This window comes from Sphaerodactylus townsendi, linkage group LG05 (genome assembly GCF_021028975.2).
Source record: "Sphaerodactylus townsendi isolate TG3544 linkage group LG05, MPM_Stown_v2.3, whole genome shotgun sequence".
In the NCBI taxonomy this organism is placed as follows: Eukaryota; Metazoa; Chordata; class Lepidosauria; order Squamata; family Sphaerodactylidae; genus Sphaerodactylus; species Sphaerodactylus townsendi.
The window spans coordinates 92,355,455-92,376,489 of NC_059429.1; the positions used below are offsets into that span (position 1 = coordinate 92,355,455).

General features: G+C 41.1%; 1 protein-coding gene across 2 annotated transcripts in view; it reads right to left on the reverse strand.

The window, feature by feature from the left end:
- KCND3 (potassium voltage-gated channel subfamily D member 3) overlaps window positions 1-21,035 on the reverse strand; it is a 392,094-nt gene that overhangs the window by 65,085 nt on the left and 305,974 nt on the right. For both annotated transcript variants that reach the window (XM_048496708.1, XM_048496707.1), the window contains exon 3: window positions 17,078-17,240. In XM_048496708.1, coding sequence (XP_048352665.1) covers window positions 17,078-17,240 — 163 coding nt within the window. The remainder of the gene's footprint in view (window positions 1-17,077; window positions 17,241-21,035) is intronic.

Here is a 21,035-nt window from a genome sequence, read left to right on the forward strand (position 1 = left end):
GAAGGTCCAGGAAGAAGTGGTAGATAAGTTTACAATTCTACTTAGATCGTTGGGTAGGACAGAGCATAGGTAGAAGAAGGGCAATTTAAAGAAAAATTCTGTTGAGGTAGCAACAAACTGCAATCACAAAGATATTCACAATGGAGGTGTAACCTGAACATTACCTAATGCCAGCTCTGGAGTGGGAATATAGGCTTCCTTACTGAATGTTTCTGGGTTGCTTTTCTCCCTCCCTGCCCCTGATGTGTGTTAAGTGCAAACTTATGGTCACCCCCTTGAGGGGGGCAACTTTCTCCAGGGGAAAGAATAAACTTTTCACAAGAACACTAATTCCATTCCAGTCCAAGCTATCAGGGTGTAACTGGATAAGATGTGAAGAATCTATGAACAGATTTCCTCATTTTTTTAAAAGGCTCCTGACTGACCACATGTATTTGCTATATGTCAATGGCTCTTAGCGGCCAATTTCAAAACAAGGGATTTGTCCGCAGTAACAAAAGACTGTTCTGTGTCTTAAAGTAGTCAACCTCTTAAAGCGTATACAATGTTTGAAAACTATGCAGCAGTTACACAATAACCGTGTGTATTGAGCTCTTAAGCACACAGAATGTACAAAAAAGTGATAAAATAGCAAAATTATATTCTCCACTCTTATAATTTCATGATGACACAATGGTACCAAATATAATTTAGTGGTTGGCTCCACCTCCTGCGGCAGCTATTTTGTGCCAGTAATTTTGTTGCTGTGCTTACCACAGCGTGTCAGAATTCAATATGTGCTCAATCAAAGGCTAGTGTATGACTATTACTGGGAATTAAGATCGTAGGCAAAACTTGAAAGCTCCTAAGCTTCAATTCATGGACATCTTCCATTGAAAAGTAAAATTAGACAAAATTCCTCCATACAGGCTGTTAGCAAAAAGAGTGATTTTGGGGAGAGATGAAAGCAGGTGTCATTTAAGTGTTAGTGTAACCCCCATGCCCAGAATGGGTTGGCCCAGAATGGGTTGACCCAGTAAGGGGGGGAGACTCGGAGCAGCAGAGAGGCTGCAAGAGCTCTTTTGCAGAAGAAGCAAGGCTACCAGACTTGGACCTTGATTTCTATAAGCCCTTAACACCTTGTTAAGGGTTTTCTTGTGTGGTTGTAATGGGTGAGAGTTCTCCTGGAAACCTTCATCATGTTGCAACCTGTTCATCAAGCCCTTGGAGTCTTCAAAACCAACCACCAGCAAAGAAGAATTTGGACTTGGCAATATCAGTAGACTGTAAATAGAAGGACTTGAAATGCAACCTGAACAGGACCTTGAATTGTAACGTTAAATGTTGATGTTTTACAAGTGTTAATTGTAAAGAAAAGTAAACCATTTTGTTGTTTAAAAATTGGTTCTTTGCAACTCCTTCCAAGTACTGCCCCACAGAACCCACAAGCTGAGGTTACATTAGCAAGACACTCACAACTCTCTTTCAGTTCAATGACTGGTTTGATGCACCACTGGGAAATGAATGAGATAATGTATTGTCGAAGACTTTCACGGCTGGAATCACTCGGGTGTTGTGTGGTTTCCGGGCTGTATGGCCATGTTCTAGTAGCACTTTCTCCTGACGTTTCGCCTGCATCTGTGGCTGGCATCTTCAGAGAATCTAATGGGATAATCACTGTCTACACAGTAATGCATTTAATGTCATCTTCAACCACAGCTACCATCCTCAGCACCGATAAACCATAAGCCTTTTTGTAGCTAAATATAATGCAGTCACTCATTTGCTGTCAAGAGCACTGTAGTTTTTTAGCCACACTTTCCAACTCCACTAGCACCATTAGTTGTTGTCAAGGTTTACACTATTTTGGTGCAGCAAAGTAACCAAGTTTAGCTGAGTTTGCCTCCAGCAACACCCTGGGTAGCACACACCATAAAACAAATGAAGGCTTTATTGAAGGAATTTAAAAAATGATATTAAAACAAGGCATATAGTTCAGTGGCAGTAAAATGCACAAAAAATAACAAAGCTGACTAGCTAGCTTTCTTCCTGGAGTCCTGACAGCATAGTTGTTCTTAGGGAAAAGAGTGTAATAAAGATATTTTCTTGGCAACAAGGAGGGGTAAGAAGGAAAGGGTAAAGAGGAAAGGATTATTTTCTCTAGCTACACTTACAGAAAATTGCTCACAATAACTTCCTGACCTCCTCAACAATCATTGGGCAGGATACATGGGACTATTACAGTGAAAGTGTGTTCCCTCTCCCAGACCAGATTTACAGCCAAACTGTGTGAGTGTCTTGTCCATGAAAGTTATGGGTGGATCCAAGTCAATGGCTTTAAGCAGGAAAATATGTGGATCCTGTTCAGTGTGAGCAGAGTAGCACTTGCATAAAAGAATCCTTTCTCCACCTGCTGTGCTTCTTAAAATCATGGAATAGCATGGGGGTCTTGCAGAAGGAATTTTAAAAATTCAGTAGACAACACTTCCTCCCCTTTTCTGCTGGCAGAAATGGCTTCCACCAGTAGAAACTACTGCTGGAATTCAGGCCAAATGCTACAGACTCTGCCCTAAATAGCACCAATAGGATAAATCAATTTTTTTCCAATTTATTACAGTGATGGAAAGGGGGAGTAATAGAAGTGACTGAAACCTGGGTTGAAGAAAAAAACTGATTTCGTGACTTTCATTTAACTCAGGTTCAGTCAAATATAACAAGTTAGAATTGTTGAGGGGGATGAGTTCTGTAGGAACTTCTCCCCCCTAATGCTTTTTAAAAGGGCCTGAACTCACTATATTTTGCTTGTGTGGAATCACCCAATGATAGTGGACAGCTCAGACAACAAGCTTAAGCTGAAGTCTACACCAGAAGGTCACTGCTGACTAGCAGCATGAAACATCTCTTTTCAGTCAATTTATAGACAACAGGGAGCCTTACTCTGAACATCAATATGCCTTAGTTCATCCAGGAGAGTAGAGCAAATGAGCAGATTGCAAAATCCATCAGTTGCTACTGGGAAATTTTTGGTACAATTCTTCTATTGACCAGCTCCTGCTTTGTTAGTCCTGCTCCAGCCTGGGGAGCACCCTTGTTGCCTAGTACTCAAGCCTAGGCTATGGACCCTTGCCAACCTTAGCAGACAGCTCCCTCTGTTTTAGTCCTCAAGCCTTTAGAACCTTTGACAGCTGATCATGCTTTGTGACCCTCAACCTGACCTGAATAACTGAGAACAGGGCAGTGGATACTCCTCATACTAAATTTATAGTAGCCCCGAAAACCGTTTAATACAGATACAGCTGTTTAGGTGTTTAAATATCTTTCTCAGCTGTTTAGATGTTTAAATATGTTACTCAAGCTACAAGGGCTTTGACATTCACTCAAGAGCAGCAACCCATCAGTGTTCTATTCTTAGAACATCATTTAAAAATTGCTGTGAATGGCTTCTTTCCCGCAGCTCTACCAAAACAAACCTTCTACGAATGACCAATTTCCTGCCCCCCCCGATCAAGTTAACATTTGCTTTGCTGTAAACAAAAGCATAACATTTAACAATGTTGCACAATATTTTACAATTATCAGATCAACTAGCAATTAATGCCATTGCACAGAGGGGGAAGCATAGCAGAAATATGTATGAAATGTCTAAGCTGATGGTGAGAATTTAGACTTTTATGTTTTTGGAGGATGTGGGTGTATATTTGATGACATATATCTGCAGTTTTACCCATACAATTATTCTGGTTCCCTCCCCCTCAAGCTTCCCCCTGCAAGTGAAATCCATAGCCAAGCTAGAAGACAACAACTAATGAGCACAGTAGGCAGGTATCAGCATATTTCAACACTTCCCCAATGACAGGCTTCTAGAGAAAAAATAGTTTGAGAATGAGGTGGAGAATGAGGTTTTAAGCTCTGCTTTATCTTTCCCTCCTCGAATTTCATGTTCTATTAAAAATGGCAGGCTGATGAAACCTCTGCTTTTATTATTTCCCTTACTTCAACAAAGTTTTGCAAGTAATTGATCATGAAACTGAAACCTCATAGCCATTCAGTTGTGGCCTAGTGCTATGGCTGGGCACTCATAAAAATTGATACAGAATGTAGTGGTGATAAGAATATTACACAGGTGCTTAAAGGACTGTTTTATGGTACATTTTATTAAAACTATTAGGTCCTAAATATCAGAAAAACCACCTCTTCTTGTATACGGTATTCTGAAGATCAGATGGAGATTCTGTCCTGGATATACAGTTTAGAACATCCACCAAGTAGAATATTAAAGGCACAAGAGGAGGGAATGTCAGATATAGCTGCAAAGTTATGGGATTCTTTCCCTTTGGAAGCTTGTTTCAGCCTGATTTTCAATATACTTAAGATCAATGAAAGCTGTTTCATCAGTTAGTTGCTTATGGCTTTATTATATTATCGAACAACTGTATTTTATAGTAGTGATAGTCTTGATTTTTTTTGTTTATACCATCTTGAATCACTAGAATGAAATTATATTTTAAAAAGTTCAATCACTGAAAGGTACATGTAGCTAGAGTTGTAAGAAATCTTTCAGCCAATTTGGTAAAGCACCTTTTTATTTGCTCACACACATAATTGTGGAGCTCTATATTCCCAATCTGCAATTCATTTCACGAGTGAGTGTGCAACTAGAGGAGACATTGCAGATCTATGATTGGAGCCATGGAGCAGAGGTGGGATGCATCCTAGTCGCACCTATTCGGTAGAACCGGTTACTAAAATTTTCTCAGTTCGGAGAACTGGTTATTAATGATTAACTCCACTAGGGACAAGCCGGTAATCTCTGTCCCTGGGTACAACAAATCTCGTCAAGTGGGGGATGCAAAATCACCCCCCAGGGACCCCTGCGGCCCCCTGCCCCATGGCACCCCCACGTGTGTATGAACTGTATGAAATAATACAATATATAGTAATTCTTGTGTCCTTGCCACAGCCCCGCCCAGGAATGCCCTGCCCCTAGAATGCCTGGCCATGCCCCCGTCGTGCCCAGCCCAGCCCCACTGGCGCTACACCACTGTTTGAATCCCACCACCATTGGAACTTGTTACTAACATTTTTGAATCCCACCACTGCCATGGAGCCCATTGGATTCAGATTGGGTGTACAGTGTAGATGGAAAAGGGGCATAATCCCTATTCCCCAGTCTATTTTCCTGATAAAATAGGCTCCTCCAAGCTGCTACTTGCCCTGGCATGAGAAAAAATACAAATACTTTTCTAAAACTTGATTCATACAAACTGCAAATTCATTGCCTGCAGAGAGGGATCTTCCCCACCTTTACATTCTCCCTTGTTGTCCATGGGGGTATCTTGACCCCCCAGCATTGTCTTTTGATAAGTGGAACAGATGGCTTCTTGTATAAGTTCATTGGATCTCACCCTATCAGCAAAAATTTATTTGTTACTATAACTAAGTCTTAGTTATTATTATTCAAGTTATTGTTAGTAAAGTCCTAGTTATTATTATTATCCAGGCAGCAAAACAATGAACAAGTTTGTTCAACAACAAACACTGATTCAATTAGACTCCTTACTTCTAAACTTTAAATAATTAGGCAAATGTATTTTGTTTCATTATCACCAACTCTGATAAAAAGTATATTAATGAACATAGATGCAAACTAGTGAAACAAATCTAGTTGTGTAAAGCTACTAAATTAAGGGAATTAAATGAAGCCAACTATTGTGTGCTTGCTATTTGAACTGATAACCATTACCCCCTGGTTTAGTGAATGAATGTTATAGCTTTATTCATTTTTTTTCTGATTGTTACTTTTGCTGTAGCATTTTACTGTTGATTCACTGCTTGCCTTGCCACTGGAACAGCTGACTCTGTTGCTGTAGGGCATGTTTCTTGAGCTATTTATTGCAGCACAGCATTGCAGATGGTCCTAGAATTGAAATTAAAGCCTGAAGCACATATTGAAGTTACCAGAGGGATGCTGCTGAAAATGCCCTCCCTAGGCAAGCAGGAGTTCTCTGTCTCAGCTTGATAGTTAGCAGGTGATTCACTTTGCTCATATTTCTCTATGTCCTTCCAATGGCAGCCACAAAGGACATAAAAAGTTTCAAACCATGATGAATTCTCACCTCAGGGAGGCCATTTTGGGCAGCCTTCCCATGGTTACTATAAAATGCTTCAATTAGGCCTTAATTTCTTCTGCTCTCTTGGATAGAAATAGATGTGTAGAGTGGCCTTTCAAAGGAAGCATTCTTAATTTTCATTAATAAATGCATGGATACTATGTATGTATGTATGTATGTATGTATGTATGTATGTATGTATGTATTTATTTATTTATTCATTCATGTCTTTTTCACTATCTTTCCATCCTAAAACTCAAGGAAGCTGACAGAGGTTCCCAAACAGTGTCCCATACAGGGACTGACCAGATCCAGATCTGCTTAACATCAGCAACATGGTTGATATATTGCTGAACCTTGTCCCCAGTTCTATTTGTGGTAGTTAGATGGGCAAGACTGTTGTTCCAATGTTTTGCAGATTACACATGGTTATTCTTAGAAAGCACTTTATCTGTTGCTATTATGAGATTAAAAAAGTAATCCTGACATGGTTGTTGTGGGTTTTCCGGGCTGTGTGGCCATGGTCTGGTAAATCTTGTTGCTAACGTTTTGCCTGCAACTGTGGCTGGCATCTTCTGCATTTTTAAAAGGTATGTACAAAGCACAGCACAAGTATAAACAGCAATATCACTAATCAAACCGTCACACATCATGTGTGCAGGTCTAGACCATCATATTCAAGAAAATGATGCAGGACTTCCCAGGACTTTGGAAATCACAAAAGAACTGCATACCTTCTCATGAATGTGTTTGTGTCTGCATGTTCCTTTTAGCATCCCTACAGTGTTGGGCACATGAAAATTATCCATTTAAACAATACAACTTTACTAAGCAATTTTCCCAGTGCTGAGAGAATTAGAAATTCAAATGTGATGAGAAAATGCATCATATTTGTGTTTGTGTATATTAACAACACTAACCTGATAAGAGCAGCAATCAATCATGTCAACACCAAGATATCTACTTTGCAAAATAGATAAACTGTTAGAAAAGACAGAAAAAGAAAAAGAAAAGAAACAGAATAACCAAGGATCATTTGGGGCAGTGGAAGAAACTGGCTATGTGGGGAAAACTGTTTTGCTTATGCATAAACATTAGACTTTGGTAATAACTGGAAAGCTCTAGATGAGCTCTGATTATGGCTATTTAAAAAAATCACAAAATCCTTCTTTTCTCCTACTTATTGAACATCTTCACATGCCAGAAAAATATTTTAGAAGACCAGCATGAAGGACCTTTTTTGCTACTGTGTGACATAAAAGTAGTTGTAATACAGAGGGACATAGTCATGTTTGTTAAGATGATGTAGGATGCAGAGATAGCTGGCAGTAGGAATGTTTCTATCCCCCAAAATTGCTGGCATACTATCCAACTGCCCCTATTTACTAAGGCCAGTTCTTTTTTTTGGACATCTGTCCCTGACCATATCTCAGTTTTTTTGTCTGAATATTTGCCTTTGGAATTGTTCTCAGTATGAAATTCTTCAGAGATTCTGCTCCCTCTGCAGGGTCTCCAGAACTTACATCTCAGAGTGAGCTGAGTGCGCACACATTATCTCTAGTGCATCTGTAAAATAAACATTCAAATAGTAACACTAAGTTACTCGAGTGGAGCACAGTCTCTAATTTCACATGTTTGTGACAATGCTTACTTTAAATGTCACATTGTAATGTAGGACAATTATAGTGCTGGACCAAGCTGTTGGATACTAAAGGAATGCTTATGAAAAACTGAGCAGTTCATAAGAACATAAGTGTAGCCATGCTGAATCAGGCCAATGGTCTGTCTAGTCCAGCAGTTCAATTGGACACAGGCAGGAAGGACCCAAATTGCTTGCAAACAATAGAACTCACTTGCTAACTGTTCCTCAGCAATTAGAAGCATCCTGTATCTGAACATCAAGGCCCAATTTATCAACTGTTGTGATTAGTCAACAGCAGACTAATCTTCCATAAATATGTCCAAAACCCTTTCAGCAAAACAGGAAGGGATGAGGCAGCAAGTATTATCAGGGGTCTTAACAGTATGCTTTTATTCATATATTTGAAATACAGAGATGCTGTTTATCATTGAAGACAGTTGCTTCTCTAGAGACCCTTGACTGCCGCATGGTAGGGGTTGCCAACTATTGACTGGAAAATCTCTGGAGATTTGAGGTGGAGTCTGGAAAGGGTGAGGTTTGGGGAGGGGAGGGACCTCAGCAGGGTGTAAAACTATAAAATCCATCCTCTAAAGCACCCATTTTCTTTAGGGGAACTGATCTCATTACTCTGAAAATCAATGGCAATTCCAGATTTCCAGGCCCTATCTGGATGCTGGCAATCCCATGGACTACTTTATAAACTGGTGTTCCTAATCATAATATAAGACAGACTGACTGAACCACTGATCCTAGAAAATAACAACACAGAGTGTAAGTGATGCTTTGCAGTACTTAAGTAGGAAAATGCCACCTCTTTAAAAAGCATTCTGCGTGATCACAAGTGCTTTTTTAAGCAGGTGAAGTGGTATTGTTCTTAAACGAGTGGTGGGAAGGTGTGAATATTACTGCAGATTATTACAGAATTAGCTGAAGTTTGCTTAAAATAGTATTGGGAAAATTGGGAAGGTTGCGGGGCTAGAAATCTGCTTGAGCATTGCTTTGCTGTATTTTATTATAATGATGCCAAATGTTAAGATTTGAAAATGTTATGCTCAAATAAATCATGGCAGAATGAACAGAGATTTGTTCTCTAGCATTAAGCTTCCAATAACACATGACATTGTTGCTGCACAAGATTCAATTACGCTGCTGTAAAATGAGGCAGGTATGTTAATTACCTGTTGTGTTGCATTCCCCCCGCCACCCTTTAATGGGAAGTGCTGGTTCAGACTGAATTGTTCAATCAAGATGCATTTTATATGTAATTGTAAAATTGGATTGGAGTACTTGGGAAAAGTCTGGAATGAAAGTACTGAATGCTGAATCCTTTCTGTGCTAGTTAAGGTCCAAAAATTGGCTCCAGGCAAATGTGTTTAGGATTAATTTTAAAAAAACCCACCCTGCATGCCTTTGGCTAAGCCAGTGCCACAATAACTTGAACTTCAGAAGAATGCTCCGTATACATTTATATACATTTTCTGGACTGGTGATTTATGCATTAAACAATAATGCAAACATTCTAGTTACCACAGACTAAAATCATTGGAGGTAGGGTGGGGTGTCACAAGATTGTTGAGACAGATTCCTGAGGTAATGAAGGCATATAGCAAATCTTGTAAGCAGACTAATATGTCACATGAAAACAGAAGTCTGCCCATGATGCCTCTATTGCCTGGACTAAGCTGTACGGAGGCTTAGTTCTACCTCTTGCCTGGAGTGCTGATGGCATCCAAGCTTCTCAGGTCAACCATGCCAATGCAATCAGCTGGCAAAGTGTAATCTGAGATCACCCTGTTAAAGCTCACACAACTCTCAGCCTAGTCACACCATAGTTGAAGAATACCCAGAAGGCATCTCTGAGCCTTCTAAAAGGACAGCAGGATCAGTGCGAGAAATAAAAACCAACAAGGATAGTAGAAAGTAGAAGGCTCCACTTAGAGCCCAAACCTTCTCTTTCAAATTGCATCAGATTGTTGGTGAGATCCAAGGATGTGGGTTCATGTTTTATTCACGTGCTCTTCGCTTACAGCTCCGTCATTTCCATTTGCTGTTTCCTTTTCGTGTTTATAAACCACATATTTAATAATAGATTGTTCCTCATTCTTTGTTGCAGGAAAAAGAAAAAAAAAGGGTGGGGGGAGAAACCAGACTCATTATGGCTCGCGTCGCTCCGCCTGTCACTTGGACTTACTTGCAGACACAGTGATGTGCAAGAGTTTTGCTTCAGTCTTCTCTGCAAAAGACAAGGAAGTGCCCAGGTACTATTAGAGCTAATTAGAAGAAAGTCAATTACCAGAGATTTTCCCCTAGAGGATTAAAAATGCCAGACAGTCTCATCAGTTGGCTTTTGTTTTCTTTTCACTTTTACTGAGAACATTATTTAATGTTCACTTCTGCCAGGAAAGAAAAATTTGCTGGAACCTTTGAAGTATCAGTATTTACAGGGTGGTTTGTTTGTTTTTTAAAAAATAAAAGTGTTGATTAATGGCGTAACACTATCTTCTTGTTACACCCAGTGGGTTGCTAGTAGGACTGTTAGCAAGCCCCTTATGCCAACAGAACAAATACAATGTTGGTGTAGTGCTGTGGTGGCGAACCTTTGGCACTCCAGATGTTATGGACTACAATTCCCATCAGCCCCTTCCAGCATGGCCAATTGGCCATGCTGGAAGGGGCTGATGGGAATTGTAGTCCATAACATCTGGAGTGCCAAAGGTTCGCCACCACTGGTGTAGTGGATCTCATCTTTTGTCATATTGCTATTGAACTTGAATTATAAAATGTCCATGTTTTGCTGCTAGAGCAAGGAGATATAATCGCTCTACTTTGTATAAAGGAAGTCCCAAGTTCAAGCCTGTTGGTATCTTCAGCTAAAGGAGCATAGGTAGCAGGTGTTGGGAAAATAATCTGACTAGGATCAAGGGATACGTTAACTGGAACACAATGATTGATCATCGAGTGAAAGAAGCACTTCACGATCAGAAAAGGGAGGACAACTTTGCATAAACAGCTAACAGTCAAACAGAAGAACAAGGAGAAGGGACATATTGCTAACAGATATCTACTCAGAACCCTAATCAATACTACCCCTCAAGACTCAAGATACAAACTCCCACTGTGAAATGCAGCTTTTTCTCTGTAGCTGGTGCTGAAAGGATAAGATGTCCACATGACTAATCAAAAAAAAAGGAAGGAAAGAAAGAAAGAAAGAAAGAAAGAAAGAAAGAAAGAAAGAAAGAAAGAAAGAAAGAAAGAAAGACCATGTTACCATATGACACTTGCACCTCCTCAGTCTGCCATGTTCAAGCACCCCTAGAAAAGAGATTGTGTACTAAGGGCTCACTTATGCATGGGCACAAAATCTCTCTTCATCCCAGTGCTGACTAAATAGCTCTGCCTTCTTCAGCAAGTTGCAACACCATCCCCCACACAGGAGTCATGGGGCAAACATGTAGTTTGATGAAAGAAGAGTCCTGTGGCTGCAAAAACTTGAGGTGTGAATGAGTTGTCTGAATGTGGCCTCTGGAGAAATGTGCAAGTGTACAAGTGTACAACAACAAAATATCACCCCTAAGGCTGCTGCAATTTGGAAAAGGGCATGAGCAGAAGGCTGAAACTCCTTTTTCCACACACACCACAATTACAATTGAAACTGATCACCACATGTCAGAATTTTTGAGAACTCATAACTGATGTGTATCTGTTACACAGGACACATGGTGGGGATGCAACCTGTGTGCTTCATAATGTACACATTGATCTCTGTTGGTACACTATAGACCAGGGGTAGGGAACCAATTGGCCATGCTGACAGAGGCTGATGGGAATTGTAGTTCCTGAACATCTGGAGAGCCGCAGGTTCCCTACCCCTGCTATAGACAGTCCCATTTGGATATTTATTTTATTTTACTGGGTTTATATGCCACTTCCCCCCTATGGGCTAAGGGCGGCTTACATGCTCTCTTGGTATGAAGCTGGGAGAATACAGGCACATCATGGAAGGTTCCTGACTCCCATTAGCTTGCTGTTGTAGTTTGTTTTCTTCACCATGTATGTGACAATTTCCCTTGCAAAACAGATTGTTCCTGTGAGCAAGCACTGTTGTGAACAGTATCTTTAAAGGACTATAAGCATGGCATAAGGTCTTGAACTCTTCTCCTTGGAAGCCTATCACCCACTGGTTCTTTGAACAGGCTTCCTCCTGACTTTCTGATTATAGAGATGACTGATTCTTGTGGCTAAAATATCAGTCATTGCACACTACTATATACAGGCAACATCCAAGGCTTGGGCTGACACTGAATCTAGCCCATTCAGCCAGGAATAAGGGGACAGTACTATGCTGGTGTAACCCCCATGCCCAGAATGGGTTGAACCAGTAAGGGGGTGGAGACTCAGAGCAGCAGAAAGGCTGCAGAGCTCTTTGGAGGAGACAAGGCTACCAGACTCGGACCTTGATTGTATAAGCCCTTGACACCTTGTTAAGGTAAACTGCAATATTGTTGGGAACTACTGGGAAGGTAGTTTATTTTTGCTATGTTGTAAATGTTGGAGTTTATTGTTTCAGGGTTTCTTTTTGTGGTTGTAATGGGTGAGAGTTCTCCTGGAAACCTTCATCATGTTGCATCCTGTTCATCAAGCCCTTGGAGTCTTCAGGAGCCAACCCACTTGCAAAGAAGAATTGGACTTAGCAGTATCAGTAGACTGTAACTAGAAGGACTTGAAATGCAACCTGAACAGGACCTTGAATTGTAATGTTAAATGTTGATGTTTAATGTTATTTGTAAAGAGAAGTAAACTGTTTTGTTTAAATTTGGTTCTTTGCAACTCCTTCTAAGTACTGCCCCACAGAACCCACAAGCTGAGGTTACACTGGCAGGGCTAGCTCCATGTTTTGAGTAGGCATAAGCAGCATCCATGGCCCAAATCCTCTTTTTGCCAGCTGCTTGCCACCATTCCATGAAAGAAAAAGCAAGCGAGCTGGAATGTGAGGGAGTAGGAGGCAAACAAGACAGACCAGAGGAGAGAGTACTGCTCTTCCTATGTTGTGCCCTGTGCCATCCAGCAGCAGTCCTCAATGAGTGCAGGGCCAGAGTGTGTATCCTAACAGATGCCTGACTGCAGAGGTGGGATTCAGCCAGCTAGGGCCGTGTGCAGAGGTGGGATCCAACCAGTTCTCACCACTTCTCTAGAAGTGGTTACTAATTTTTTCTGAGTGCCGAGAAGGGGTTATTAAAGCAACCTCCCTGCCCAATAGGGACTGGAGGTGCATGTGTGTGGTGGCGCCACTGTTTGAATCCCACCACCATTGGAACCTGTTATTAAAATTTTTGGATCCCACCACTGGCCGTGTGCCTCTGGGCCGGTGGTGCGGCTTCGGGGGAGGCCTGCTAGAGCACCTGCAGGTCACCCTGGTAGGCCGCGCTGAGTGGCCCGATCTGCAGCAGGCCTTGGGTGGTGGGATTCTAGACAGCTAGCTACTGGTTCTGCTGAACCAGTGTGAACAGGCTGAATTCCATCTCTGTGGTCTGGCATCTGTTAGGATACACACTCCAGCCCTGGGCACATTGAGGACTGCTGCTGGATGGCACAGGACACAACTTAGGAAAAGCAATACTCCCTCCTCTAGTCTTATTTGCCTCCCACTCCCTCACATACCAGCTTGCTTCATTTTTCTTTCATGGAAGCTGGCTGGGAATAGTGAAAGGAAACTTATAAGAGTATGGCTCTTCGCTTCCTGCCTCCCAGCCTTATTAAATCTAGGTTTCCATAAACTCAAAGATATAATTAAATAACAGATCTGGGAGCTGACCCTTCAATCTGATAGGGCCTGTTTGCAGGGGTACCCTACTGTAATGCAGCATGCTATGCATTTTTGCAAGCAGACTACCTCATTGCCTGAGTGATTCCTAATTACCAGAGAACTTTTTACTTTGGCATGTTTTGATACCTTGCCCTCAGCTTTTCTGGAAGTCAGATATTATAACATTTCTTATTCCTAATGGGTTTGCCCTTGTCAAATGGAAAAGGTTGGGACAATTGATCATGTATTAGTACACTGTCCCCACTATAATGATATATGTTCTCAATAAGTTATGCCAATTTTAATGAATTTCCCAGGAAGATCAGAGCAATTCTGTACTTCCCTCCTCCTTTCAGACTCCTCAAAAGACATCACTCGTAATGTAACAAAATTTTGTATAATGGCATGCATAATGCAAAAGCAGATGGTCAAGTCTTCAAATAACTGACCTATATTCTGAAATGTATGTGAGAATTTAGAAATTCTGGATTATAATAGCGCATATAAGTATTTTTTGTTGGTCTTAGTATTGTGCTGAGTAGTTTTTATTACTATTTTTAACTGAATATGTATCAGGATAAACTGAACTGAACTGAGCATTGCCATCCTAAACAGTTATATCCTTTTAAGCCCATTGACTTCAGTGGAATTAGAAGAGTATAGTGCTTTTTAGGAAGGTACTATGTATGACATAATGAGGATTCAGGGCTATCTTTCTCCTTTCCACATATGTTACAAATTCCTTGAATGGCCACCCATACATCAGCTAATAAGATTGAATACCTAACAACGTCAACAGCATCCTCTGCCACTTTGCAGATCTGAAAGAAAGCACCCCAATAAAACACCATAACCCATAACTTGTTCTTTTTATTCAAAGCACAACTCTCAGTTTCCAGACATTCCATTGCCATGAAATGTAAATGTATCACACCTCTTCCCTGCTCCATATTGCAATTACATTAAGGAAACTAAACAGGGATGAGAGACAGTGTGATCAAATAGGCTTGAAGGACATAAGTTTGTAAAGTCAGAAGATTCAGACAGGCATTTCCTTGTCCCAATCAGTGCTGACTTTTGCAGTCATAAATGGCAGCACTTGATTGCCTGCAGGAATCCAGTGAACAAAAGCCATCAATTAGCTACATTTTTGCAGCTTGGCTTCACATGGCCCCTGTAGTGTGCAGTACACATCGGACCCATTCAAAAAACCTAGTGTGATGACTTGGTAAATTCAAATGTCAAATGGGAGGGGCGAATGGGTTGCCTGAATTTACCCTGAGTAACTTTGAGCAGGATGTTGTCACTCAATTTTCCATTTATAAAAAATGAACAAGTGATAAAAAATAACTACTGTGGCCCAACTCAGAGTTCTAGTGAGGCCAAACATCACAGAGCTTAGAGTACACTTTCAACGGATAGGAGTAATAATCATTGAAGGCACAGCAAAAGGAAAAGACAAATCTGCCACTTGTTAACTGTTACAACAGGGATGAGAGAATTCCCATAGTTCCTCCTGTTTTCATTTTATGTTTTCACTTTGCTGTCAAGTTCTGCTCTAGCTGGCTTTCAGAAAAAATAAGAATTTAAAATAGCTGATAATGGATTTTCTCCTTGTATATTTATGATTGCATTTTTAAAAAAACTATTGGGTTTTCTCAGAGGAAACATAAAAACAAACCAAAAATTAAATGAAAACATTAAATGTATTAAAATACAAATAATTATTTTTGCCACATAAAGGGCATATGTTTAACTGTGCTTAAAAGCAACATAACAATTGCCCCCCTGAAAACCAATCCCGTATGAGCTGAAATTCACCAATAGCACCTTTTCAATAATAATTGCTTTAGCAAGGTTTATTTTATTTTAATTTAATTGAGTCCATTCAAGAAACATGATTCCATAAGAACCCAGTATACCAACATTATGAAATAGGTTCCACTAAACATTCCCAACAACGTGGAGCTCTTCTATTTAAGGAGAAATTCGGCATACAGGGGTTGCAGAAACATTATTGTTTTGCATACATTAATGCTGCCAAATTGTTTCAAGTGGGAATGTGTCATGTCAGGATCATGTCAAGTCAGTCCTAGTGACCTATGCAATTACAAATGACTCCCTCTTACCTTCTTAATTATACATCACTGTATTACACTCTTCTTTTAGATACAACTGAACCCACAATGATATTCATCATGAAAGTACAGCTTTTATCTGTTCTCTTGTTATCCACCAATCCGTATAGGAAGTTTTATAGCCTTTTCTATCAAAATATAGTAGTGATTATTGTTAATTATGCATGAACAATACGCATTCCAAGAGGAATAAATTCAGGGTTTTATTTTCCAGGCAGAAATAAGTTTAACACTAGTAATGATAATCGCTAGCCAGCAGTAAACATCAGCAGTGGTATATTGATCTATATTGCTAAAACAGGTACATCCTTCATTGGAGGTGCCTGAGTAAACAATAATGGGATATAAAGACTGATCCTTTCATGAGTTAGCAATAGGTTACATGTCGGGAAGCAAAGATAGGAGTAAATGGAGATTTCTTATAATGTGGGGAAATAAGCAAATAGATCCCCCACAAATCAGTTCTTAGCAATCCCATGCTTTCATAATCAACACAAATAGCTAAAATGATTGCTAAAAAACCTGTGCTTCTTTGTTACACTGTTGAGAACCTCTGCAGGGGCATTAAAAACACCATCAAAAGGTCATGTAGATGAAACACTTATCCTTGTGACTATATAACCACTTGCTAACAGCAAGACATAATGATGGTCTCTATTCTGAAATTTCTGGATGAATCATGTCTGTGTTCAATGGTTGATTTCCTATCACTTGGCTACTCAAGACTAAGCAACTCACAGATGAATGTACAAACTGCATCCTTACGTGTGAGGTATAGTGAGATCAGGGGCATAGCTGCTTCCAGGCCGAATTCTCCCACAATTGCTCCCCTGCCACCCTATGGTGCCTTTAAAATGAATCTTACTTTCCTTCTATTTAAAGCACACCAAGGCCAGCAATTCACTGGGGGTGGGGACAAGGCCAGGAAGTGTGCACTCTCTCCCTGGCCTTGTCCCCACCCCCAGAGCCTTGCCAGACTTAGTACACTTCAGATGGAGAAGAGTTAGTATTTTAAAGGAACACATTTAAAATGCACCTTACTTTTCTCACGCCTCAGATAGAAGAAAAGTAAGGTGCATTTGAAAGGCCCTATAGGGTGTTTTTTTTGTGGCAGTGGTTAGGATGCCCCCAGGCACCTGGCACCTAGAGAAAGAGTTCCCTCGCTCCCCTCACTGAGTGAGATGTTTTGAAGTACTCTATGATGGCTGTTTCACACCTTACTTGATTTACAGTCACTGAGCAGCAAAAGCGTTTGTGCAAATCAGCCTGTAAAAGGAATCTCTTCAGAAAGCAAAAGGTAACTTTTCCAAGTCACTGTTTTGCTCAATTTCATCAGCATAGGTAAAGCAGCATTAGTGGCAAACTTAATCCAGTCAATACAGCTTTGTATGCATTCACATCTTACCTTTTGAGCTTTTCTCTTGTCGGCTCTTTGATTCTGATGGTAAATCCGGCTGAAGTTGGAGACGATAACTGGCACAGGCAGAGCAATGACCAGCACGCCGCTCAGTGAACAAATAGAGCCAAATATCTTGCCAGCAATTGTCTTCGGCACCATGTCTCCATAACTAATGCAAAAGAGATAAAACGACATTTTGAGGGGGGAAAACTCCACTAACCAGGGTCGAAACATTTTGCAAATCTGTTGGAAATGACATAGGAACAAGAACTGTCATATACTTGTGCAATGTCAGAAGTGACTTCAATGTTTCTTTGAACTTAAGAAGAGACTGGTTGGGCAATATAGTGGCTACTTTCAGAGAAGGGAAACTGAGAAGGCCTCCTGTGTGTACCATGCACTCCTCTTGGCATCGCTACTTAACTTGTTATTGAGAAAAGAGCTTTTATAGACAACAGCCTGCTTCATCAAATTCATCATTTAGTGCTTTTTAGAATATACCCCTCTGGCCAGTGCATAAAAGCAGTCTAGAGCTCTGTAAAAATGACAGATTATCCTCCAGCTCAAGTTGGCTTACTTTATATTCAAAACAGATCTGGTGTTGATGGATGAGTTGTTTAAGCTTTACCTATTTATTTCAAGCTGCCCTGGACCTAGTTTTTAGGGAAAATGAGCTGGCTTAAGGTTTTGCATCATTTGACTCAATCTTATGTATTCTAAAACTGGAAACCTAAGGATACTTAGCAAATTTGAGTTGGCTTTCTTTTAATAGTCAACTCATTTGACCTAAGGCCATGTGGAATTATTTTTATACTTTATAATAATAATAATTCTTATCATCATCACTATTATTATTAGTAGTAATAGTAGTAGGAAGAGAAGGAGGAGAAGAAAAGTTTGGATTTATACCCAGCCTTTATGTTGCTAGCATGTTGTAGTGGTTATGAGAGGTGGACTCTAATCTGGAGAACTGAGTGTGATTCTCCATTCCTCCACATGAGTGGTGGACTCTTATCTGGTAAGATGGATTTGTTTCCCTGCTCCTTCAAATGAAGTCTGCTGGGTGACCTTGGGCTAGTCACAGCTCTCTCAGAACTCTCTCAGCCCCATCTACCTCATAAGGTGTCTGTTGTGGGGTGAGGAAGGGAAAGGAAAAAGAGTTTGGATGTATACCCCCCTTTCTCTCCTGTAAGGAGACTCAAGGGGGCTTACAATCTTCTTTCCCTCCCCCCCCCCCACAAACACCTTGTGAGGTCGGTGGGGCTGAGAGAGATCTGAAGATCTGTGACTCTCCCAAGGTCACCCAGCTGGTGTGTGTTGGAGTGCACAGGCTAATCTAGTTCCCCAGATAAGCCTCCACAGCTCAAGTGGAAGAGCAGGGAATCAAACCCAGTTCTCCAGATTAGAGTGCACCTGCTCTTAACCACTATGCCACTGCTGCTCCTAGGAGTGTGTAAGCAGCTTTGAGACAGGGTGGAGAGGAGAGGGTGGAGGGGATTATTTATTGCCATCTGCTTTTAACATCTATTTAACAGTTTTGGCATCGAAGTATTATTGTTTTAATATTTGTATCAATATTTTTAATTTTTTAACGGTTTTAATGATTGTTAATATAATTTTGTGCTGTGACCCACCCGGAGCAGGAATAGAGCAGAACAGAAATCAAATAAATACATTTTTAAAAAGCAAACAGTAACCCTCCCTTTGTCTTGTATGCAGTGCTCACTGGGTCCTGCAGAAAACTGTGGAAGCATAAAAGTACATCTGCCACAGGACTGCAATTCTGCCTCCAGATAACTGTTCCCATCTATGGCAATGTTCATTCTGACTGCTGGCCCAGTAGTGAAATCTACAAATAATTTCCCACTTTTGTTAGTACAGTCACCACTCAGGGGCTCAGGGCTGGCCATTAAACAAGTAGAAACAAGGGAAAAAATTTTAAGGAAGAAACTAGAAGTAACTGGAAGGTCACGCATGACAAATCTGTGCAAGCATCTCTGGAAAATAACTGTCCCAATACTTCTTGACAGTTCCTTGTGATATTGAAGTCTACAGGTCATTTTCTCATCTTCACCAGCACATTATGCAATTGGGGCTGCCCATTAAAGAAGTAAAAATCAGGAAACTGGGAAAAAAGTTCTTTTTCTGCCAGCTCCAAGGACAGTCAAGGCAAATCTCTCGCCCCGTCGAATCTCCACGAACAGTCCTGGAACATAAAAATGATAATACTGCCAATGAGTATTATGTCTCTCTTTTCCTTCTTTCATCATTTGAAACAAAACAGATCAGTTTTATAAGATGGCATTTTCACATTGAACATATTTTTAATGTACACAGAAGCCAGGTTAACTGCCCTCAGTGTTTAAAAATGTCCATATTTACAACTCAATCCAGAGCTGTAATGCAGGCAGGGCTGGCACTGCTCTAACACCATTCTGCCTATTCCAAAGTTTTAAAAACGTTCCTTTAACTCCCCCATAGAGGGAAGCAGAGATACACCGCAAAAATCATAGCGTGTGGCTGACCCCTGCTCTGCTGTCACAAGGGGGCTAAACCAGCAGTGAAAGTTGACTAAGGTCGGCTCCACAGCCAGGAACACCCCTGCCATGCCCCTGCCACACCAATGCAGCTCGAGGGTGGCGTGGGGAAGCATTAGTGGAGATCTGGGCAGCACAGCTGGGCGTCCTAAGGCTCCATAGCAGTCAGGTGGCTCTCCGCTGGAGTAAGTGCCCCGCGGAGGGCACTTCTGCTGGTGTATGCCCATGCCACATCCAGAGAGGGATTTGTCTTCCACCTCCGGATTGGACTTCCAAAGTAGGATGTATAAAGAAGGAATTCTATTGTATAATAATGATTATGAATAATGAATTGGGAGCAGCAGTGTTTGTAGATTATACATGGATCAGATCAAACATGTCCCGTCTTATGCTTGGGGCTGTTAATGTCACTAAGCCACACAATCAAGAAGACTATTTGGAGGGGGGGGGGGGGACTTGAAGGGAACATTTGATTCTTTTACAATGAAAATAATCTCAGAAAGCTAATTAACTATATCAGATTAGATTTTTCGGCAAACCGGTACCACAAAAGCAGAAAATGACTCTTAATTAAATGAAATAGGCATTGTATAAATGGCAGCATAAGGTTTGTCAGAGCTTCATTTATGACAGCTCAAGTGAACATTGAATCCTCCAGCACGAGATTCTGAGATATATGAAGAAAATAGGGCTGTCAACCTCCAGGTGGTGCCTGGAGATCTCTTGGAATTGTAACTGATCTCCAGAGATCAGCTCCCCTGGAAAATATGGGCTGCTTTGGAGGGTGGACTTGAGGCCCCTCTCCTCCCTAAATCTTGCCTTCCCCAGACTTGACCCCAAAATCTTTAGGAATTTTCCAACCCAGAGCTGACAACTCTAAAGGTGGGGTGCTGTGTGGTTTCCGGGTTGTATGGCCATGTTCTGGCAGCATTCTCTCCTGACGTTTCGCCTGCATCTGGCTGGCATCTTCAGGGGTTCAGTTGCCAGCCACAGATGCAGGCGATGCCAGCCACAGATGCCAGCCACAGATGCAGGCGAAACATCAGGAGAGAATGCTGCTAGAACATGGCCATACAGTCCGGAAACCACACAGCACCCCAGGGATTCTGGCCGTGAAAGCTTTCAACAATACATTGAACAACTCTAAAGGTTCCTTTTGAACCACTGCTATATGTGCCAAATACATTATAGCCAGTCTCTCCCCCCTCTCTTTCTAGCTGTGTCTTTCTTTGATGCCCCATCAAGTGGCACCCACCATCTTTCTTGCTCTGTCAGAGTGGTCTCACTGCAGCCCTGTGGTTTATGCAAGGGGTGATCTCTTCTCCCGTTTCCCATTCTGATGCTGACACTTTGTTAGCTGAGCACAATAGAAGGAAAGAAAAGAGAGGGCAGGAATGCTGCTAAATGAGGCTGCTTCTACACAGCAG